At 62.5% G+C, this 22,191-nt stretch overlaps 2 protein-coding genes across 4 annotated transcripts in view; one reads left to right on the top strand and one right to left on the bottom strand.

Annotated features, from left to right (window-relative positions):
* Nucleotides 1-15,665, bottom strand: part of LOC141970619 (centrosomal protein of 164 kDa-like) — a 29,785-nt gene extending 14,120 nt beyond the window's left edge. For 2 of the 3 annotated variants that reach the window (XM_074927305.1, XM_074927307.1), the window contains exons 1-15: nucleotides 15,330-15,665; nucleotides 14,004-14,097; nucleotides 13,529-13,640; nucleotides 12,961-13,192; nucleotides 11,865-11,990; nucleotides 10,883-11,011; nucleotides 10,440-10,517; nucleotides 7,262-7,345; nucleotides 6,547-6,632; nucleotides 4,788-4,937; nucleotides 2,934-3,152; nucleotides 1,612-1,767; nucleotides 1,090-1,306; nucleotides 434-511; nucleotides 46-174 (exon numbers count right to left, since the gene is read on the bottom strand). In XM_074927305.1, coding sequence (XP_074783406.1) covers nucleotides 46-174; nucleotides 434-511; nucleotides 1,090-1,306; nucleotides 1,612-1,767; nucleotides 2,934-3,152; nucleotides 4,788-4,937; nucleotides 6,547-6,632; nucleotides 7,262-7,345; nucleotides 10,440-10,517; nucleotides 10,883-11,011; nucleotides 11,865-11,990; nucleotides 12,961-13,192; nucleotides 13,529-13,640; nucleotides 14,004-14,097; nucleotides 15,330-15,407 — 1,968 coding nt within the window. In that variant the 5' untranslated portion in view covers nucleotides 15,408-15,665. The remainder of the gene's footprint in view (nucleotides 1-45; nucleotides 175-433; nucleotides 512-1,089; nucleotides 1,307-1,611; nucleotides 1,768-2,933; nucleotides 3,153-4,787; nucleotides 4,938-6,546; nucleotides 6,633-7,261; nucleotides 7,346-10,439; nucleotides 10,518-10,882; nucleotides 11,012-11,864; nucleotides 11,991-12,960; nucleotides 13,193-13,528; nucleotides 13,641-14,003; nucleotides 14,098-15,329) is intronic. The other variant, XM_074927308.1, reaches the window with a different exon arrangement.
* A 680-nt stretch (nucleotides 15,666-16,345) lies between these two features.
* On the top strand, nucleotides 16,346-21,377 carry LOC141970620 (beta-secretase 1-like). Its single transcript, XM_074927309.1, is given in 9 exon segments — nucleotides 16,346-16,609; nucleotides 19,312-19,400; nucleotides 19,508-19,724; nucleotides 19,986-20,123; nucleotides 20,217-20,351; nucleotides 20,435-20,536; nucleotides 20,648-20,797; nucleotides 20,880-21,051; nucleotides 21,133-21,377. Coding segments are annotated over 9 exon segments (1,494 nt in total). The 5' UTR covers nucleotides 16,346-16,360; the 3' UTR covers nucleotides 21,375-21,377.
* Nucleotides 21,378-22,191: the final 814 nt, after the last annotated feature.

The raw sequence follows: 22,191 nt of genomic DNA, 5'->3' as shown, positions 1-22,191 counted from the left end.
GGAGAGGGGGTGCAGGACCCGCAGCAAGCCGAGGGGAGCACTTGCCTCGCGTTCGTACTCCGCGACTTGGGCCTTTTGCTGCGCTTTCTGCTCGGCTCTCCGCAAGTCTTCGCGCAGCTGAGCCTCCTCTCTCCGCCGTGCCTCTGCTAGCTGGGTTTGCAGGCTGGAAATGACCTGCCGTGAAAGCCACCCACAGAGACTTGTCACCCTCCTGACAGGATCCATGCGGTGCCCTCCCACGGAGAGCGAGCAGCGTGGCAAAGACCAGCGTGTGCAGTCTCACCACCCCCTACTTGGAGCACGTCCAAGTGCTGAGCCAGACCAGAGCCACATTTAGGAAGCGGAAAAAAAAAATGAACGCCACCCTCCCCGGCCACCTTTGGTGACAGCGTGGGAAATCGACGAGTTACATTCTAAGGACACCACCTCTTACCTTATGATGCTTCTCTTCTTCCACAGACTTCAGCTGCTGGAGCTCAGCTGCAAACCGTTTCTCTAGCTCTTCCGCTGCCTACAGGAACATGAGCAAAACAGTCTGCTGGAAAACCTCTATGTGTGGGGACACGCTCTACAAGATGCATTTGCAGTCAACGTCTCTCCATAAGCACCAAAACAGCACAACGGCAAACCCCTTTCAAACTGGATTACGCCTTTCCTCTCTCCGTGCTTTCCCTCCCGGGGGATCTCAGCGGATCTCAGTGGCACTGTGCTGCAAGGACTGTGAGCTGCCTCCGCTCGGGAGCTCCCCAGGCTCTCTGGAGGACCACAGCAGCAGCCAAAGAGCTATTCTGAGGTGAGGAGACGGCTTGCTTTAGCTTGGCAGAGACACACAGCGATCCTCCTCTTTTCCTCGGAGGCAGCGTGGCCATTTATTGCTATTTAATCATGGGTGTAAGAACTGAGGGAGTACTCCTCCCCACCTCAGCCGCGCCTCTAAGGGCACGCCTCGCACCTTTCCTCGGGGTTTTCAGGGGGGCATCACCGAAGCACACGCAGGTGTTACTTCATCCCGACACTCGGGCACCGCAAGGCGAGCCAGGTCAGGGCGACCAGCGTGGGCCTGGCCCAACCTGGCAATCAAGAGCTCACCTTCTTCTTCTCCCCGTCCAGTCTCTCCTTGAGCTCACGCAGGAATTGTTCCTTCTCTTGTTCCAGCCCAGTCATCTCTCTCTGCTGGGCTTCCTTCATTTCCACCTTCATTTTCTCCAGAAGCAGCCGCTGCTGCCGCTCCAGGCTCTCCTTCTCCGCCGCCTGCTGGGATTCCCACTCCCCTCGGAGCTTCCGCAGCGTCACCTCGTGCTCCGCCCTGGGTTTGCAACGACAACAGCCGGAGACAAGTCAGAGCTCGGCACTTTACCCCCGGACTCCCTTCAGGAACCAGAGCCGAGAGAAGACGCTGCGAAGGGGTAGGACGTGCAGGCCAGAAGAAACTGAGAAACCCCCCCCAGACTCGCGAGAGCTCAACCGAGGCCTTGGAAATAAAGAGCAAAGCAGCCAGCACTGCGGCGCCACGGCAGGGCACCGCCCGCGCCAGCTCCAGGGCCAGGACCTGCGCTGCCCTCCCAGCCCACCACAGCTTACGTCCCCAGGGGCGGCAGCAAAGCTTTTCACCTCATCTTCTCCATCTCAGCCTCGGTCTCCGAGGTGATTTTGGCTCGCAGCTTTGAGAGCCTCTCGGTTTCTTCCTTCCGCATACGCGACTCTTCCTCCTCGGCAGCCTTTGCCACATCTTCTCTTGGAGTCCTGAGAGATGAGCAGCCAGAAAAACTAAACAAAACAAAACAAAACAGGTTCAGGAGGCTTTAATATCTTCAGATCACCTCCAAGGCCTACAGGCTGCTCCACTGGCTGCACTCAGGGCGCCGGACCATTAATTCTCCTCCTCACCTCTGAACCCGGCTGCTGGGGCGGGAGAGGCAGCCCCTGAGCATCACACGCTGCACACACCTTTGAAGTGCACTATAGCATCAGGGATGGCCCTTGGGCTTTTTTTTTTTTCCCCCCAGGTAAATGAAATCAACTCCTGTTACATGAAAGCAGGCTCCCAGCCAAGGTACCTGGACACATTAGTGTGTCTGTAAGCTCCCTGTTGCCCTGTGACACCCTTTTCACTACGGCTTTATTACCACATAGGCATTTTTCCCTGAGGGGTGATTTCTGTGTCTGCCTTTGCACCCAAGACAGCATTCCCAGAGCATTTCATGCCAAGATACCGTTTCTGGCTGGCTCAGCATGCTCAGAACCTAAGTATCAAGGCCACCTGAAATAAAATACAAGTCTGGAGAGAAACCCCCCCAGGCAGAGCACACAGGCCCTGGTGCTGTTCTGCCCCCTGGACTGCTATTCCACCTTCACACGCCGGCTGGGTTTCACACAGACATCCATGCCCTAGTCCTCAAAGTCCGGGCTGGAAGTCCCTCTGTAAAACGGGCAGTACCCGAGTTCCAGCTACTTCCTCCGGGGTAACCTCATCTCCTCTCCTGCTCCAATTTCCAGTCCTGTTACTACCACTGAGCCCCGGATTTGACCGTCTGCCAGGGGGCAAAGCTCCCAGTGCTGACCGGGAAGCTTTTCCCCGGTTAACCATCAGAGGCCGGTTCGGAGCTCTGAAGGCTGCGGGTGCAGCGAATCCCGCTCAGCCCGGGGAGGGGGGCAGCTGCTCTCGTCGGCACCGCAGAGCGCTTTCCCCAGCACGCGGCGTCCCTCCTCGCAGCTCTGCCAGCACACCGCTGCTCCTCCCGACACGCGCAGCGCTCTCTGTGCCAGGCAGGGAGCCCCGTGTCCTCCTCCCCGAAAGCCCACAGCTCCACACAACAGCACCACTCCCAAGGTGGGCTCTAACAGCACGAGCCCGTGGCCACCGGCAACGAGATCGCAGCTAGGAAAGGCTCGGAGGAGAAACACAAGGGAGATGGAGGGAAAAAGGAACGTACCTGAGGGATTGTTCTTTTTGCTGGGGAAGCTTTTTGGCTTCCTCCTCCTCCTGCTGCTTCATCTCCTCCTGTAATTTCCGAATTGCCTCCTTCTTTGCTTGCCAGAAATGCGTTTTCTCCTGCTTGAGCTCCCCCTTCAGCTCCTTGGCTATTTCGCCCAGGTATTCTTCACTAGACTGGCTGAAGGACCCCCCACTTTCAATTTCAATCTCGGGTTGCCTACCGGAAAGGGAGAGCATCTTTGGCCAAAGGGTGACAGAAACTGAGGAACATGAAAGGAACAGCAACATCCCCCCAAACAATAAATCACATCAATCACTGAACACAGCACTCGGGCCCCGAACACCCCTTGGTTTGGCTCGCTAGAGCAGCCCGCAAGGGCAACACGCTCTCCCCTGGTGAAGGATCTAGCAGCTAGAAACCCTGGCTAGAGCCGCCGGGCACAGCAGCAGATGCAGTCGGTACCTGTTCTCAGCCCAGGGGTCGGCAGCGCGCTGCTGACGGACCAGGTATTTGTCCGCAATTGCCGTCCAAAGCGTGCTGGGAGTTTGCCAGCTCTAGGTAACAGAAAGCCCTAAGCGCTCCAAAAACTCAAACCCAATCTGTCTCTCATTAAGTTTTTTCCGACAGAGAGCAGGAAAATTATAAGGTCTGAGAGAAGCTGAAGGGGAAGGAGGGGAAAATGAAGATCAGCCTAGCAAAAAGGTTTTTCTTCTTCGCTAGTCGAAGCTGGAGCAGCAAGGTCTCATCGTGCTCTGAGCCGGCTAGCGTTAGGCGGAGGGACTGCTGTTCTGCCAGGAATCAGGGAAGTAACAGCCCCGGTAATTTAGCCTCGAGTCAAAAGAAAAAAGGTCACTTAGGCAGCCACTAGCAAAAAGAGTGAGAGACAGAGGCAAGAATAGCCGGGTTCTGGAAAAATCCTGCTTCGCTAGCACTGCCCCGTGACGCTACATGCTCTGGGCCAAGTGCGGCGATGCCTGCGGAAGGTGGCGTTGATCAGCCTGCCCTGCAAGGCAATTCAGCCACTTCCACCCTTGCATCACGTCCCTCCTTTTGCCCCAGTTCTTACTTAAAAAGAGACCCAGCCGACACACGCACATTGACACAACACAGCTCCTAAAAAGGGAGATCTGTGCTGCTCTCCACATCAAAGGTTGCTTCTCCACCACTTTGTCCTGAGAGACGCGCTGCCTATTTTCTCCAATTGCATCTGCTGATCTGTCATTTGACACGGAGAGCAAAGCCAGCACAATCACCTCTCCTGAGATCGTCTGTCGCAGTGGGACTGCGGGGACGTAACTGCAAAGACCATCAGTTTAGCACGGCAACAGCCCACCGGCTTGGGCAGGGAACCTGAGCTCTGCCATCCTGCGCTCTGACCCTATTATCGCAAAGCAGCCGATGCCCGCAGCGACAGCAGAAGTGGGGCGGTTTGTGGGGTTTGCGCCGTCGCCCCCGGTCGCAGCCCCGCGCAGCGAGGGAGCTCAGGATCCGCGCGAAAGCGCTCCCCGAGGGAGGGCGAGCGCCGGCAGCCTCGTCCGCCACAGCGGCGAGAAGGAGGCTTTTCCAAGCACAAAGCCGACGGCCCTTTCTGCATCCCACGGAGTCCTGTGCCACGGGCCCCAGGGGCAGAGCTGCTGTTCTCACCCTCCCCGGCACAGACGCCCGGCTTGGCACGCGCCCGCGGAGCAGCTGCTTGCGTCTGCACACGGAGATGTTCGAGCGGCGCCGTGCCCACCAAACCGCATCTCCCGGGGCGCCGCCTTCACACACCACCTCCACACGCCACCAAGGGGACCAAAAGGACGAAAGCTGTTACGCTTACGGCACCGGGGACCGAGAGGAAGCCCTTACACTTTCTGCGGGGCAGCAAGCTCCTCCAGATCGATCTGGCTATCCAGCGATTCCTCCTCCGGCTCCCAGGCCACGATCTCCTCCAGACTGAGCCTTTCTGTAATTAAACTCTTCTCTTCTGGTGTTTCACAGGCACTTCGATCCCTCTCCCTTTGCAGCATAAAAGAGATAAAAAAGACCAGATTAGCACGCCTCGGAGTCCGAGATGGCAAGACAGAGAGAAGACGGGCTGGGCCGTGCGGCTGCTCCGGGGAACGCTGAGCCACACTTGCCAGCGGCACCCGTCTGCCCAGCACCGGGCTGCCGAGGGCACAGCAAAGCTCCAGAGCCCTCCCACCCCCTCAGGCCCTGCCAGACCAACAGGCAGCCGAGGATTCAAGGGCCACCAGACTCGAAGGGCTGAATCCCTTCCCTGGAATATCCCACTCTCCTTCCAGGTCCTTAGAGACCTTCCCCCAGATTCACCAGCCCTGTTAGCAACACTCACACCGCTGTCCAAATGACAGAGGGAAATCCTGGCAGGCGTGTTCACATCTACAGTCCTACTTTGTGGTGGAAGTGCAGAGTAGAGAGATGAGGCAAGCACGAGCTACCCTTACAGGCAGAGAGGGAGAGAGGATGCACAGCTGGGAAGCAGGTACCAAGCGATAAGGAGACAATTCCTGCGGGCAGAACGCGTTTTCGGGGACCTTCACAGGAACAGCTCCTCTACGAGCAAGGCTGCAAATCCCAAGGGCACGCAGCCAGTCATTAAGATGGACTGCAGCTTCTCCTGTTCACAAGTTTTCCTGGCACAGGCAACAGCTTCTTGGTTCCCAGTGCCCCAGAGTACGTGTAACTCTGTGCGGAGGCTAAGAGTTTTGACACGATTCATCTCTAAATGCCACAGGCGGCAGCTCTCGCAGGGGAGGGGCTCTGGAGAGCAGGGAGCTCACTGCTCAGCACAGCGTTTCAACTGCTTTAAACAAATCGCCACACGCAGGCTGAAAATAGCTCCCCTAGAGAGTCGAGTCCTCACAGAAACTAAGGGTCTGGAAGCCAGCGTTGCTCTGGGGTAACAGCCGGGGCGCTCCAGAGCGCCGTGTCCACCCAGCAGGGTATCAAACAGCCTAGGGCTTGCCCCCGCTCAGCCAGCGACCTGCTCTGGGCCCTCTATGGAAGGAACGGTTCGGCCTGTGGCTGGACCCTCTGCCCCCGGCAGCGGGCACCAGGCTGCTCCCGGGAGCCTCCAGCTCCAGGCTCTGCCCGGCGAGGAGCTGGCAGCCCAGTGGGACCGGCGGTCACCGAGACTGGGGCTGGCTCAGAGCCAGAAAGCTCTGTTGTTGGGCAACGGCCAGTGGCTAAACCTCCCGTGGTTAAATGCCACAGGGCGCAACACACAATATGAACAGGTTCAGGCCATCTTGGCGAGGGCACGACTTCCACAGCCGCGGAGAAAAGTCAGAGAGCTGTAAGGGAAACAGAAGCAGCTCCACAGCTGGGGCACTTGCAAGGAAATGAAGGACAGGAGTTTTGCTGCCTACCCAGCCAGAAGCTGAAACGAAGCTGAAATCTGCTGAGACAGGGCTAAGGAGGTGGCAGGAGAAGCGAGAGGTTTAGCGGGAAAGACCCTGTGGGAAGCTGCAGCATCTCGGGGGGTTCTGCAGGGGACACCTGCACAGGTTACAGCGACCAGAGCAGAGCAGGGGCGGACAGGACAGGAGAGTCATCAGGAGCTAGAGCTGCCCTCGCCTCCCTCCTCGCTCTGTTTGTACCATACCTCTCCGCAGCTTTTGGTCCTGCGCCTTGCTCTTCCGCTACACCGCCTTTGCTTTGGGTTTTTTCCTCTTCTCCCAGCTCCGGGGCCTGCAGGTAAAAGCAAACCGTGTGGAGTTTGGTGGCTCCTTCACCGTCAAAGCCTCTCGGGACCGTACGGCGGCTCTGCTGGAGGGCAGCACCGCTCTGGGCCAGCGCACCAGCAGAGCCCGGGGACCGGGCAGCACCCGCAGGCCGGCGCAGAGCGCCCGCCCGGCCGCACCAGCCTCCTCCCCGGCAGGGACCGAGGGCCTCAAGGCCCCCCAGGAACGCCTCGACGGCACAGCCGGGAGCCCTGGGGGCTCTGCTCGGGGCATTCTGTCGGGGGACGCTCTGGGGTTGCTTTTTCAGTGTGGAAGGTGAACTCCCTGCCAGCACTAAGCACTCTGCACACAGGTCCCCTTGCATCTCGCGCTGGGGCAGGAAGGCACACGTGTGAGCCTGCGGGCGTGCACCCCTCGAGCCACCTCTGCTCAAAGTTTATGTTCTTTCCGTAGCTACCTGCATCTCACCTCTGCAGAAGCGGCAATTAGCGCTGCTCTAATCCCTGACCCTGCGCACAATGCTCCCGCTTGCCTCCGCCAAGCCCTCATGCCAACGGCATCACCCAGTTACCCGCACGCAGAGCGCCCCGCGCTGCCCGCGGACAGCGTGGGCCTGCTCACACAGACAGCGCTCACCTTGCCCACGGGGCTGCCCGCAGCCGGAGACAGAGCCTCCACATCCAGCACCCGCTCGGGAAGGCGAGTCCGGAAGCCCAAGTCCTAAGAAGAAAGCAGAGAAGGGTCAGCGGCCGAGGAGCACGCACAGCTTCTGCCAGAGATCCCGAGGGCAGAGCAAAACCCCAGCGCAGCCTGGAACCCACCCTCACTGCCCCACTGGCCAGTCCTGTGCAGCACTTTTTAGCTCCTGGCACTATCAGAGAGCTTCACGGGGCGCAGGAGACGGCTACACCGAGACCCAGCCCCGCGTCCGGGCGTCCTGCGGACGGACAGACGGCTCTGTCGGCGCCTCGGCCAGAGCCCCTTGGGTTTCGCCCCTTGCCAGGGCGCGGGGGCGCAGGCAGGCGAGGTGGTTCATGCGGAGCTGCCTGCTGGGCCGACGGGGCGCTGGGGAAATCAGGATTCCCTGCGGGTTTGCTCACGGGGAGAGCGCAGCGCGGGGGTTCCCTTCGCTGGCAGCGCCCAGGGAAACCCTCCCTGTGCGGCGGTGCAGGGGGGACGCCGGGGGACACTGGGGGGTCGCAGGGCATGAGCTCTGTCGCACCATCAGCGCCCGCTGCCGTGTCACTGACGCAGCAGGCAGGGGTGACACGTGGCACATCCACGGCCTCCCCCAGCCCCTCCTGCCCTCATTGATAATACTGCTGCAGATTTCCCCAGATTTTTCCTAAAAATCGGCTCCTGCAAGTTGCCCACAAGCTATTCACTCTCCGGGATAGCTCTCCCTCCCGGCAGAGTCTCGGGGGGTCCTCGCACTCGGCTGCACACCGCGAGCGTGCGCGTGCGTGCGCACACGCGCCCACAAGCGAGCCCCACAAAAGGAATTGTTGGAGGCGGCAGCCACTTGCCAACACGCAGGCTTGTGCTGCCACCAACAGATAAGGATATTCTCAGCCATTTGCTGGCCATGCTCCTCTGCTCCCGCTGCCAGATGGCAATGGCAGCTTCCCGTGGAGATGAAGAGATGCTGATGGGCATCTCCCCCCACCTCGGGGCTACCCTCCTGCACAGTCTCCCTCGGGACCGTCAGCAGCCAGGTCTCCTGGCCATGCAGATTCCCCATAGAAAAAACTGCTGTGTCCCTTCAAGCGGGATTTTTACATTGCTTATTATTTCCCTTTTTGCAATTATCTGAGCACAGTCCCAGCTCCAAGTGACCTACTTTTCCGGGGATATTACCTCACCCACAGACAGACCCTGCTAAGCGCAGGGTGATGCCGCTGCCCCGTGCCACGGCTCTGAGGTTGCTGCTCAGGAGTGGAGGGAAAGTTGTGCTCCCCTTTGGCTTTAGAGCTCTGCTGGGGACCTCCCTCCAGGAGGGCCAACAGCACCCAGGAAAACTGACACCAAGGGAGGCCAGGCAGGACCCTCCTGCCTGAAAACTGTCCACAGGCATTTCCCTTCCAGGAGCACCCACCACAACAGAATACACCGAGGTATCCAAGAATACCGTGTGCACAGAAAGATTTCTCTCCACGCCAGTTTACCTCGGTTACTAAAATATCCCAAACTTGTTTCTTTAGCCAGTAGAATCCTACTTTAAGAACAGATACAGAGAACACTTTTGTTAACGTTCCACCTGAGCGATGCCAAGTGCAACTCTCCGGAAGGGAACCGTGCCCATCGGACACACAGGGGGAAGAGGAGGCAAGTTTTCCTCGTGCAAAAACAGCCTGTGGATTTTCTACGGATTGTGGAGTAGGACGGGTTATAACTGGCTTTAGCTGATCTTTTCACAAGCCGTGAGACATTCTACCTGCAGCTGAGTGACACTGACTAAGGTGAGATTTCTGCCTTTGGAATCATTGCTTCCAGACTTCCAGCGACCAGGGTAGGTCTGGAGAAAAGCACACTGATGCCAGCAGGGCTGCGTTTTGGAGAAGTGTCTGATCCAGAGCTCAACGATCAGGATGAGCAGCCGCCACCAAAACCGAACCCTGCTCATCCCAGGCAGCGGGATGACGACGGCGCCTCTTCGGATTTTAAGAACGTGAGAGATTACGACAAAAAACTTGGCACGCTTTCCACCTTTAAAAGGAAAAAAAAGAGGAAAAAACCTCCTCCTGGGTACAGCATGCCTTTAAAGGTGACACGTTCCCCTCGCTCCCTGACGTCAGGCAGTTCTCAGGCACGGAAGCACCGAGAGGGCGGCGGTTTGCCAGACCTCACCTGGGCAGCATTTGCCCTCAGTTTCCAAGTTTACACCCCTCCGGGCGCATGCGCTACTTTCACCAGCGAAAGAAACAGCCCAAGCAACTCTCAGAAGCACAGCACAGAGGCTGCACGCGGAGCAGCTAACTGGCCTTGCTCGTAGGAATGCTTTTCTACTGCCATCTCATGGAACTACAAAAGAATTATACTTTCCACTGGGGCACTAATATCTTAGCAAGACTAAGATATCCCCCGTCTGGGTTAACAGAGCCTGGCTGTCGGGCGGCAATTGCCATCTCAAACAGATTCCCGGAGCCCTGGCGCGGCACTGAAATGCCAAGACAGCTCTTTGTTCCTGGCCACATTAACGTTTCAGTGACGAATTGGGCCCCCACAGCCTGCTTGTCGTCTGGAGATGAGAGTCAGGCCTTTCTTTTTCACATCCACTTGAGCATAAGCCCTTGCAGTTGCTGCCCAGCACTGTGAACGGATTCTCCAGCAAAGTACTTTAGAGCTTAATTTTCGCAGGCTGTGAAAAGGATAAGGGAAATACTGTAAAACGCTTTAAAAGAAATGAATTTGCCTTTCAGATACCGGAAAGGAATTTTCAAAGCGCTGAGAAAGGATTAATGTCCGTGGGAACAGTCAGGCCGAACCACCAGAGCTGCTTGCAACACGCTTCCCATTGTGCCCTCGTCATCCGACGCCTGATCGCTGCTGAGCAAGCGCAGGCAGAGCGCGCGCCCCCCGGGAAGAAAAACGTCTGCACGAGGCCGCGCGGGTACTCAACTCGTCGCTGGCGCTCGGCGTCCCAGCCACGGAGCTTCTCAGCAGCGTGAGAAGACAGGTTTTAGGCTGCCACATGAACTCGTCCCTCCGGCGCCAGTCCTGCGCTCTCGCTCCCCGGCCCCGGCGCTGGCAGCGCCGCAGCGCCTCTGCCCCCCGGGGGGGTTTCTCCCGCCCGTCTCATCACCCGCTCTCTCACCTCAGAGTTGAAGCTCTCTCCCAGGGCCCTGACATCCATGTAGACGTTTCTGAACAGAAGCGATGTCCCACGGAGACTCTAAAGGTGTGAAAAGAGGAGATGGCCCACACTGAGCCCCGAGCTCTGCAATCCCCCAGCAGGGACTGGGGGGCCCCAGACACTGAACTAAGGCAGAGCCATCGCCGTGCCCCAAGGCAACAGCCTACAGCCTTTTGACAATACATCACGTCAGATGTTGATTTATAGGAAGAACAACAAGAAAACAGGATTAGATGCTTTTTGCTGACCAAACACAGAGGAAAGGCAGCACAAATGAAGGCCTGGAGTCAAATGGAATGGCCACCGTCACCCAGCTGTTAGCAGGGGAGCAGCAGCTTTTCACTGCTGGAGGCTGCCTGCGCTACGGTTGGTGACACGTGTTAAGAAACAAGGCACACAACTACCTCATTCTCGCTTTCGTCCTCTTTGTTCCTCCCTCTCTCCAGGGTCGCCATATCCAAGGCACTCTGCTCTTCACAGACCGAGCTCAGCAACTCCTTGGTCGGGCTGGTGGGCTTACAGGTCTCCGCAGGCTGTGAAGTCAGAAAGAAAGGGAGGTGAGAGGAGAGCCGGGGAGGAGGGGGAGACACCAACCCACTGAGACGCTGCCCAGCAGCAGGGGAGCTGCTGAATTCTGAGAAGGGGCTCGGGATGACGCTGCTGGCCCTGCTCTGCCAGAGCCGCGTCCCGCCGGGAGACGACACGTTCTTTACGAGGCCGCGCTCTCCCTCGCGCCAAAGGGGCTCCTGTCCTCCATCTGCAAAACCTGCCCGTGCCTCAGAACACCCATCACCCGCGACCACAACAAAGCAAAGGATTTGAAATCTCCACGGACAAGACTTGACTCAGCAAGAAGAAAACCTTCGGTGAAGGTGTGGAGGCGTAAGATGTTCTGCACGTACACTGTTTTGTTTCCCTTTAGAAGGTCGGTTTGGTACCACTTGAGACTTTGTTCTGTTGACCCAAAGGTCACATTCTATAAATGTAAACCTTACATTCATCCAGAAAATTGTTCAACTTTTTAGTCTCAAAGTTGAGTGAAAATATTACGGATTAACTACGTTATCTGTACTGTATGTTATGCCTCATCTGGACACAAATCAAAGTTCTACTAAAGTGACATTTTTTCCCCCCCAACGGTAATTGAATCAATTCTTTCTTTAAATCTGCCTGACATAGCAGAAGAAAGCTTGCCACAAATTTAGCACTGGGCTCCCTAGAAATAACAAAAGACACGTAGTGAGAGACCGAGCGGGAAGTGGCTTTTTAGCAGACAAAAGCCTTTCTGAGCTGACGAGAGATCACAAATAGTGTCATTTAAGCTTCTCAGCACCACCACGGCCGCGACTTTTGCAGGGCACGGTCCCAGAGCAGACGGAGCCTTACCTGAGTCCCTCCTTTGGCCACGAGGCTGGAGTACGCCGAGCTGGGCGCGTCCGGGCTCAGGGCGCCGCAGAGGGCGGCCGGAGGCCCCCTGAGGCCCCACAGTGGCGCGAGGTTCCGGGGGGGCACCTGGAAGGGAGCAAGCAGAGTGCCTGAGGGCTGGAGCCTGCGGAGGGACGCGCTGACGGGAGCAGGGGCGTCTCCCTTTGCCTTCGTCAAGGCAGCCCCCAGCTCTCATATGGCTACTGGGATCTGAGGTAGGACTCTCCTGCCCGGGGGGCAGAATGGCGGGGGGTCTTCCACAAGAGGCTGCTGACGGAAGAATCCCTGCCTGCATTCCCTAAGTTGGTAAATATCAGCAAATAACTAAAACTTACCAGTCTATGCACCCTTATCTATCTAAAGTAGAAATATGCATTTTTTTAATACACAATTTCTATAGAAATAGGTGTGTAAATTTTTAAGCACCTGCAATTACATGCACACATATAAAAGAAAATGCTGAAAGTGAAGGCTGGAGGCTTTCCGGGTGGCAGAGGTCTATGCCTTGAGTGACAACACGAGGCACCATCCTTCCCCGAGCAGACCGACCTTGTTACCAGCAAATGGGAGGGGGGGGGATTTGCTCCCACTTGGGATCTACAGGGCATTCGGTTACGCCTGCAGGTGTCAAGAGTGAAGCAGACCAACCTCCCACAGCCGAACCCGTGTCCCCTGCCTGTGTGTCACAGCAGCACACGTGTGGACGGGGCACAAACACCATTTGTTGGCCTCTCCGCGGAAGGAATCTCGCCAGCACTCAAATATCTGCTGCTAAGAACAGCACCAGCACCCTCGGCTGGTACCAAGGCTGGCGCCGGATCCTCCTCAGCAACAGCATCACCCCCCTCCAGGTGTGTGCTTCCAGACCAAAACTTCACAACTTTGGTGGCTTTGCCACCCCACTTGTGTTGGATTTTCACCAAACCCAGAGTGCTGGACAGGCCCCCTTGTCAGGGGATCGCTGTTCCGAGCCCAAAGCAGCAAGAGCGCAGGATCACCCTCTAGTTCATCCCCCGCCCAGCCCTCCCCAGAAAGGCCACAGGCAGAATCTACTCACAGTGGGTTGCTTCAGGGACTGCTTCTCCTTCTTTTCTTTCTTTTCTTTCTTTTCTTTCTTTTCTTTCTTTTCTTTCTTCTGCTTCTTCTCTTTCTTTTTCAAGCTGCCCTGTGCCAGCAGTTTCTCTCGCTCCTGAACAACGAGCTCTCTGTAGTACTTATCGCAGGGGTGTTCCCACATGGACTGGCCGTTAGTGAAGTTGTAGTAATAGATTTCGCCAGTGACATGCTGGCTGCGTGGCAAAAAGAGCGGGACAAGGTGACAGAGCGCAGGCACACAGCTGCACGCGCCATACTGGGTCACGTCACCACCTTCAGCTCAGTGGAGCGCGACGCCCCCAAGAGCCCAGAGACACCTCAGTGCGGGGCAGCAGCTCCCCCAGAGATTGCTCACACCCTTCTCCAACTGCCCCAATGCTCTTTCCCCTTCGCCCACCCCCCCAGAAAGACCCGAGCTCCCCTGCCCCCGGGAAGTACACCTCCTGTGGCTTTCCCCTGCTCTGCCGCCGAGACGGGCCGGGCAGGAGAGGCCACGGATCTCCGCGGGCAGCCGCTGCCCGAGCGCTCACCAGGGCTTCCACTCGGGTGGCATCCGGGCCACGATGCCCTCCCTGGCCAGCCACAGCAGCTCCGGCTCCTTCTCAGGGTCGATCCCGATCTCGTACGCAAATTCCAAGATATCTAGGAACACAGAAGAGGAATCTGTGGAGGTGGTCTACACCGGGCACTACACAACAAAGCCAACCTCTGCGGCGAAAGCTTTGGGAAATCCTGACCCTGAAACGACGCTGCTCAAAGCTGCCAGCACGGCCCCACGTCTCAGTGAGCGCGTCCCACCAGGCTGGCAAAGCAGAGAGACAGGCTGCAAAGCGGCACTTACTTTTGCCACCAAAAAGCTCCTTTTTCAGCTCTGCCTTCCATGAAATCCCATTTATTCGACCCCCTCCACCCACACTCTCCCCAGTTCCTGTTATAAGACCCCTAGAAGCGACTCGCACGCTCAGATCCCCTGTCACAGCTCCAGGGCAGACAGGCATCACTTACCTTGCTCGCTGGGAACGTACGACTCATCGTAACTTTCCTCCAGAATGATCTGGTTACCAATGCACGACGCTGGTCCTGCCATGGCTCCCAGCACCTGGTCATGCAAGGGAAGTAACACCAAAGCCCAGTGACCAACTGCGCGCAGAAATAAAGCTTCCTCATCCCACGGCGCGTGGCAGAGCCCTGCGGGAGCCCTGGGGCTGGGGAGGGAACAGGGGGGCCGCCACGTGCCGTGCAGACGGGACGGGCAAGCGCAAAGGCAGCCACGACGGATGGATCCTGATAAGTTGCCCTGGTCACAACACCCACAGCCCCAGCCCCCCCCAGGAAAGGGAAACGTGCAACGGGGCAGAGCGCTCCGCTCTGCTGACAGCGCCCTTCCACTGCACGCAACAAAACCCAGTCAAAGGCCTTTCCTGCTGTGGAAACAGGCAGCAGAGCTGAAGCAGCGCAGAAGTTACTACCAGACCCCCCCAGGCTTTCAGCCTTTTACAAAGAAGATGAGCACTTGCTTCAGGCACGTTTTAAACAGGCAGAAAGTAAGGTGAAACGAGAAAGGGAAGAAAGAGAAAGCAAGCAAGCAGTTCTCCCAGAGCACAGCACAGCTTTTCGAGAGCAGGCCCCGGGCTGAATCAGCAGTGCCCAGGGCCAAGGCAGCTCCTCCCTGCGCCCTGCTCGCCTTGGCCTCTCGCCTTCCCGGCGGAGATTCCAGCAGCTGTAAAAGGATCCTCATGTGTCCCACCGCTGGGGCACTGCTTTGCTCTTTAACTCAAAGACTGTAGGCAGCGACTTGGTCCTGCCACAGCTGAGCCCTTACAATTCACAGCTTTAGGTAGCCACAAATTCATCTCCCCACCCCAGACAGCCCCAGCTGTGGCTCCGCTCGGCCACATCTGGCCAGCATTCGCCTGACACAGCACATGGGGAGCGCGGCCAGGAGGCCGAGCAGGCTCCCCGCAGCTGCGCAAGCACCGGGGTGGCCGGGACGGTCCCCACCAGCCCCACCGCCAGCACGGCGGGATGCGCAGGTCAGAGCAGCTTTCGCCCCCACGCCCCCCCACGCACAGAGATCCCGCTGCCCTCCTCCTGAGGTTCAGGAGGCCGGGGCGCCAGCGATGGGAAGGGTCTGAGCAGCGTCAGCGCACCCGGGGCAGGATCACCCCACCGCTGCGGTAACTACGGCCCGCGCTCTATTTGTAGCTCTTATGGAAAGCGACGCTCAGGAGCAGCAATTAATCCTGGCAGCTTCTAGGCACAGCTGATCTCAGGACACGCCAAACCGAGGCAGCAACGCGGCGTCTGAGCCGCTCCTCCTCCCAAACGCACCCGACTGAAGAGTTCGGGCGTGGGCAGCTCCCTCGGGGTCTTCTGGTCTGGCTGTCCTCCCTCCCCGCGCCGTTCCATCCCCTGTCCGGCCTCAGCGCCGGGGGATGAACTGCCCAGAGGGCTTGTGAGCGCAGCTGAAGCGCGAAGCAGCAAGGCCGGCGAGGAGCAGAAACGCCTCTGACTGAGGCGGCAGGAAAGGGAAGAAAACAAAGCTTTTCCCGCCCGTTTCCTGGCTGCACAGGCGCGGCAGACGGGCAGCGCCGAGCACCGCGGCCGGGACAGCTCCTGCAGCTCCGCCGCCTCCCGCGTCCGCGCCGCGACTGGCCCCGGCCCCGCTCACCGGCGACTCCCGCGGTTGCCCGGGGACGCGCCGCCGCCGCTTCCGGGACGCGGTTCCCTGGCAACGGCGAGCCCGCCCCCGCCTCGACGCCATTGGCCGCCGGCGGCCGCCCGGCGCCGGATTGGCCGGCGGCGGCGCCGGGCTGTGACGTCACAGTGCCGCGGCTTGTGCCGGGAGCTGCCGTCCGGGCGGGGCGGGTGCTGCCGCGCGTTGCCATGGCGACGCCGGGCTGATGACGTCACAGTGCCGCGGCTTGTGCCGGGAGCTGCCGTCCGGGCGGGGCGGGTGCTGCCGCGCGTTGCCATGGCGACGCCGGGCTGTGACGTCACAGTGCCGCGGCTTGTGCCGGGAGCTGCAGTCCGGGCGGGGCGGGTGCTGCCGCGCGTTGCCATGGCGACGCCTTGCCCGGCCCGGCCCGGCCCGGCCCGGGGCGGGGGGGGGGGGGGCGGTGAGGCCGCGCCGGGCCCGTTCGCTCCGGGCGCCCGCAAGCGCTTCCGCCGGCCGGCGGGCGCGGGCGGGCTTTCCGGGGCGGGGAGCGCCGCGCCGCCATGCCCGCCGCCCCGCTCGGCCCCGGCGCGGCCGCCCGGCCGAGGCGCGGGGCGCTGCGGGCCCGTTAGGCCCCATCCCCCGCCCGCGGGGAGGAGGGCTTTCCGGGGCGGGGAGCCGCCCGGTGCGGCGGAGCGCTGCGGCGATGGCGGCCGCCTGGCCCTGGCTGCTGCTGTGGCTGGGGGCGGCCGCCCTGCGCGCCCGCCCGGCCCCGCCGCGCATCCGGCTGCCGCTGCGGGGCGGCGCGGCCCCGCCGCCGGGCCCCCGGGCGCGCCGGGCGCCGGAGGAGGCCGAGCGGGGCGGCGGCAGCTTCGTGGAGATGATCGACAACCTGCGGGGCAAGTCCGGGCAGGGCTACTACGTGGAGATGACGGTGGGCAGCCCCCCGCAGAAGGTACGGGCCCGGGGGGTGCGGGGTTGCCCCCGCGGCCGAGCCCGCGGTCGCGTCGCCGTGATGCCCCTGGGATGCGTTTTCCCCCGCGTTTGGCAGAAGCTGGCCGCGGGCGCCCGCCCAAGGTGACCCCCGCCTCGCCCCGGTGTCAGACGGGCTGCCCGGGCGTGCTGGGGCGAGGCGGGCGGGTGCTGTGTGAGCCACGCAGGCCGACCCCATCCCGCGCCCCTCCGTCCCGCGCCCCTCCGTCCCTCCCCAGGCGAAGGCTGCCCCCGTGCAGGAGCTGGCCGGTCTGTGGGTGGCCAGGGCGTGGGGACGCGGCGGGCCGGTGCCCGTCCTTCTGCCCGCAGCGGGCCTGTGCGGCCACGAAGGAAGCGCACGGCCGAGCCACGGCACCGGCTGCTGCCCGCCTGGCTCTGCGAGCCGCTCCCGGCCTGGCAGAGTCTGCCGAGCTCGCTTTCCTCGGGGCTCTCCTGGGGCTCCCGTGCGGTTGGCGCTGCGCAGGGCTCGGCGGCACAGTGCGGAGCGGGGGCCGGCGGAGCGGGAGCTGGTGCTTCCCCGGGCCCTGCGCCATCTCCGCCTTCTTGCCCCCGTCCCTCGTGTCCCCGAGCGGCGCTGCCCGGCTCTCGCGCCTGGCACCGTCTGCCCCCGCGCTGGGGACAGGATGGGTGCTGGGGGCCAGGTGCTGGCTGTGCAGCCCAGGGTAGACCAGCTCCCCCCGTCTTTTCTGGGGGACACGGTGCTAGTTCCTGCTGGCGAGTCCTCTTGCGCCCAGACGCTCGCCCGTGCTGCCGCCAGCAGCAGGGCCGGGGGGGCAGCTCGGCGCTCGAGGGTCCGTGTTCCTCCCGGCACAGGCCGGGCTCCCCCGGCTCGCTGCGTAGGCTGCCAGGCCCGCACCGACTCGGAAATAAAGGCTGGTGTTTCCCCTGGGCTGGCTCCGTCCCGGGTCCCAGCACGGCTCTGCGCGCGTGGCGGGGGCAGCGACACGCGAGAGACACCGCCGCAGAGGTTGGCTCTCTCCCACGGCTTTCCTGTTGTCCCTGTGCGCCAGGGAATTGTTCCCTGCTCTAGCAGGGTACGCTTAGGGAAAAATGGAGGAGATGATTTCAAAAAATCGGGCTTGAAACGCTGTTTCGTCATCTTTTGCCTGGGGCCTGCCACGTGTCGTGGCCGCCCGGTAATTTCCGTGCGAACCACCTGTTTCCAGGCAGCCGTGCGGGTCCAGGCCAGTCGCCCTTTTGGGCCGCGTCCTCCGGCCTTGGACTCCTTCCAAACGCGAACGTGGTGCGTGTGCGTGTGTGTGCTGGAGCAAAATCCCTCGGGGCGTTGTAATGGGATTAAAAGGTTCACGTGAAAGGCTGTGGCTGCGCATAGGCAGAAATCGGTGAGGGTGCTTATCCGTGGGGGTGCGCGTACCCTTCTCAAAGGCCCACGTGTGGTCGGGCTCTCCCCCGCAGTCCATCTCCCTCCTCGCTTTTCCTGCCACCTTCCCGGTGCTGGCAAGGCAGTTTCTTTATTCTGTTGCGCTTTAATTCTGGTTCTGAGCCGTGCCGTGCTGCGAAGCCACCGCCAGCAGTTAATTGCTCTCGCGCTGCGCGTCCCTTAGCGCGTTGGCTGTGCTGCACGCTCACGCCAGGCTCCCCGAGCCCAGCTGCTTCCTAGAGACCCGGGGAAGAGGCGAGCAGCTTCAGGACAGACGGCAGAGGCTCGGTGCCGCTGAGGGCGAGAGCAAAAGCCTTCCTCTGCCTGCAGCGTCAGCTCGGCAGGTCTTTCTCCAGGGAGAGCCGAACCCAGCGGGTGCCCCAGGGGTCAGCGGAGAGCGGCTGCCTGGAGCACAGGGCCCCTAACGCCCCGTCAGATGGAACCGGCCGGGCGCAGCGCCGCCGGCTGCGGGTGCCGGGTTGCCAGGGGAAGGTTGGGCTCCAGTGATCCCCGCTGGCCAGGCGGCGGGGCCGCGGGCAGGCCTCAGCTGGGCGCAGGATGCGGCTGACCCGCTGCCGGCCCTGCCGGCGGGACGTTTGCCAAAGCCTGCCCGTGGGCTCGTAATCCGGGGCGCGGGCGGGAGGGGATCGGGAGCAGAGCTCGGCGTGTGGGCGGCCCCTGAGCAGCCCCAGCAGCCGGCGGTGGCTCGGGTACCCTCCGTCCTGGCCAGGTGGGCGAGCACACGAGGTTTGCCGGCCAGGGGAGCCCGGGCGCCCCGTCCCGCTGCTGCTCCCTCCCGCCAGGCGCTGGCCGAGTCCTGCCCGGGGCGGCGGGGGCCGAGGCCGCGCGGTGCCGCGAGACCTCACGCTCTGTTTGCGCTGTGCCGGACAGCGTTTGCTCGTTGTGCAACGCCCCGATGTCGCTGACTCCCGCCTGGCACCGCGTCCTCTCGCACAGTGTCTCTGAGCTGTCTCTGGGCACGGCAGCAGGGGGCCCCTGCTCGGCTCGGGGCTTGGCGCCGCCGCACGGCATCCGTCCTGGGGCCCCCCCGACTGCAGCCGGCCCCAGGGCAGCCTCCCTGCCCGTCCCTCTGCCCGTCCCTCTGCCCGCTGCCCGGGCGTGTCCCGGCCCTGGGCGGGAGGGCTGAGCCCAGGTCCAGCAGCCACCGTGTGCCAGGCGGGGGAATGGGGAAGGCAGTTCCGCGGTGCCAGAGCGAGCGGGACGGGCGGTACGGCCGGGTCCCGCTGCGGTCCTGAGCCTCTCTGCCTCTCTTCCTTCTCCAGCTGAATATCCTGGTGGACACAGGGAGCAGTAACTTCGCTGTGGGAGCTGCGCCTCACCCCTTCCTCCGCAGATACTACCAGCGGCAGCTGTGAGTATGTTGGGGGGACACGGAGAGCACAGCCACCGCTCCGCGTGCCCGCGGTCACCCGCTCCCCTCCACACCAGCCTCACTCGGCCTCCTCGATGCCATTGCAGGTCCAGCACCTACCGCGACCTGCGGAAGGGCGTGTATGTGCCCTACACGCAGGGCAAGTGGGAAGGGGAGCTGGGCACCGACCTCGTCACCATCCCCCACGGCCCCAACGTCACCGTCAGAGCCAACATCGCTGCCATCACGGAGTCGGACAAATTCTTCATCAACGGCTCCAACTGGGAGGGGATCCTGGGGCTGGCCTACGCCGAGATCGCCCGGGTGAGTCCTGGCTGGCAGCCGCTTGGTCCCAGCTCTGCCCGGCCCTGCTGCCTCCCTCCCAGCAGGGTTCCGCCGCCTCGCAGTCGGTCCCCGGGGCCTGGCTCGTAGCACCCTTGAGCCTGGCCGTGACAGCACGCGGAGCCGGGACCCCCGGGGGCACGGCAGCCGCTGCGAGGGGAGCCCCTCTGGGCGCAGGGAGCCCCCGGAGAAGGGGTAGTGCTGACGCACCCCTGTCCCGCCTCCGCTTTCTCCTCCCACCAGCCCGACGACAGCCTGGAGCCCTTCTTCGACTCGCTGGTGAAGCAGACCCGGGTGCCCAACATCTTCTCACTCCAGCTTTGCGGGGCAGGCTTCTCCCCCAACGAGACGGAGGCGCTGGCGTCGGTGGGGGGCAGCATGGTGAGAGCCCGGGGGCAGCAGGGGGCCGGGGGGCTGCTGGGGGGCCCTGCCCTGGCCGGAGCTGACGGCAACGCCGTCGGCTGTCGGCCGCAGATCATCGGCGGCATCGACCGCTCGCTGTACGTGGGTGACATCTGGTACACGCCCATCCGGAAGGAGTGGTACTACGAGGTCATCATCGTCAAGCTGGAGGTCAACGGGCAGGACCTCCACATGGACTGCAAGGAGGTGAGGGGCGGCCGGGGAACCTTGGGGCGAGGGGGCGGCGGGGAGCGGGGCTGGCGCCTGGCTCACTCCTCTGCTGCCCCCAGTACAACTACGACAAGAGTATCGTGGACAGCGGGACCACCAACCTCCGCCTGCCCAAGAAGGTGTTTGAGGCTGCGGTCAAATCCATCAAAACGGCGTCTTCGGTCAGTGAAAACCGTCCCCGGGGCCGGGGGCAGCGCAGCCGCCCGGCGCCCGCCTGAGCACGGCCACTGCGGCCCGGCACGGCCCCGCTCACCTCCGCTTCCCTCCGGCAGACGGAGAAGTTCCCGGACGGCTTCTGGCTGGGGGAGCAGCTGGTTTGCTGGCGGGTCGGCACCACCCCCTGACGCATCTTCCCCGTCCTGTCCCTCTACCTGATGGGGGAGGCCACCAACCAGTCCTTCCGGATCACCATCCTGCCCCAGGTGAGCGCTGGCCGGGCCGGGCGGGCGCAGGGCGGGCAGCTCTGCTCCGTCCCCGTGCCCGACGGCCCCTCTGCCCCCGCAGCAATACCTGCGCCCCGTGGAGGACGTGGCCACCTCGCGGGACGACTGCTACAAGTTCGCCATCTCCCAGTCCTCCACGGGCACCGTCATGGGCGCCGTTATCATGGAAGGCTTCTACGTTGTCTTTGACCGTGCCCGTAAGCGCATCGGCTTCGCCGTCAGCGCCTGCCACGGTGAGGGCTGTGCCCGGGGCTGGGAGAGGTGGGGGGCCGCGGGCGGGCGGTGGCCAGAGCTCTGCCTCCTCCCGCCCGCAGTGCACGACGAGTTCCGGATGGCCGCCGTGGAGGGACCCTACCTGCACTCCAACATGGAGGACTGCGGCTACAACATCCCGCAGACGGACGAGTCCACCCTGATGACCATCGCCTACGTCATGGCGGCCATCTGCGCCCTCTTCATGCTGCCCCTCTGCCTCATGGTGTTCCAGTGGCGCTGCTTCCACTGCCTGCGGCGCGACCACGACGACTTCGCCGACGACATATCCTTGCTGAAGTGACGGCCGAGCGTGGGGGCAGCCCCGGGGGCCGCAGGTGAGGCAGCGGGGCGGGGAGACGCGCGTCCCCCCTGGGGGGCCTGGGGCGCGGCGCCAGGGCGGCAGCCTGGGGAGCTCAGACCCTCAGCCCGGGCCCCGGGGCGCTCGGTGCCCGCGGGTGGCCCGGGAGCGCAGCAGCCCCGTCCCGGGGGTTGGGGGTAGCATCTCCCCACGCCCCGCCGGCCCTCCCCGGCCCGGGCGGCCGCGGCTCTCGGGGCAGGGAGCTGGGCCTGGTGCTGCGCTGGCCCCAGCCCCGGGTTTTCGGCGGCGGCCGCGCAGGGCCCGAGGCAGGGCTCTCCCTCCCCTCCCGCTTGTGCCGGCGCTTCCCAGGGGGTTTCCCCTGCCCTCCCCAGCTGCCCCTCGTGCTGCTGCTGGCCCCAGGCCTCCCTGCGCCCCCCCTCTCCCTGCTCCACTTTGGCTCGCCGCCCCCCAGCGTCAGCCGCTCCGCGAGGAGCCGCCGGCTGCTGCCCTCCGGGCTGGGGGCCGTGGGGAGGGACGGCCGCAGTGTCCCCCGCGCGCCCCACGCCGCCCGCTGCCCCCAGAAACCGCCGGCAGGAGCGAGCGAAGGCCCCGGCGCCGGCCGCTCCCCAGCCCACCCGCCCCTTCGAAAGCCATAGGGGAGCCAGCGCCGGGCTCGGCAGCCCCCGCCCGCGGCCCCCGCTCGCCGCCGGGCACAGCCGCTCCCAGTCCAGGTGGCCCGGCCGGGCCCCGGCTCCTGCCCCCACGTCCGAGCCACCCTGGGGACAGGTGGGGGCTGCAGCGTTTATTGGTTTTTAAACAC

Source organism: Athene noctua, chromosome 26 (genome assembly GCF_965140245.1).
Source record: "Athene noctua chromosome 26, bAthNoc1.hap1.1, whole genome shotgun sequence".
Lineage (NCBI taxonomy): Eukaryota > Metazoa > Chordata > Aves > Strigiformes > Strigidae > Athene > Athene noctua.
This window is presented reverse-complemented; position numbering and strand designations above follow the sequence as displayed.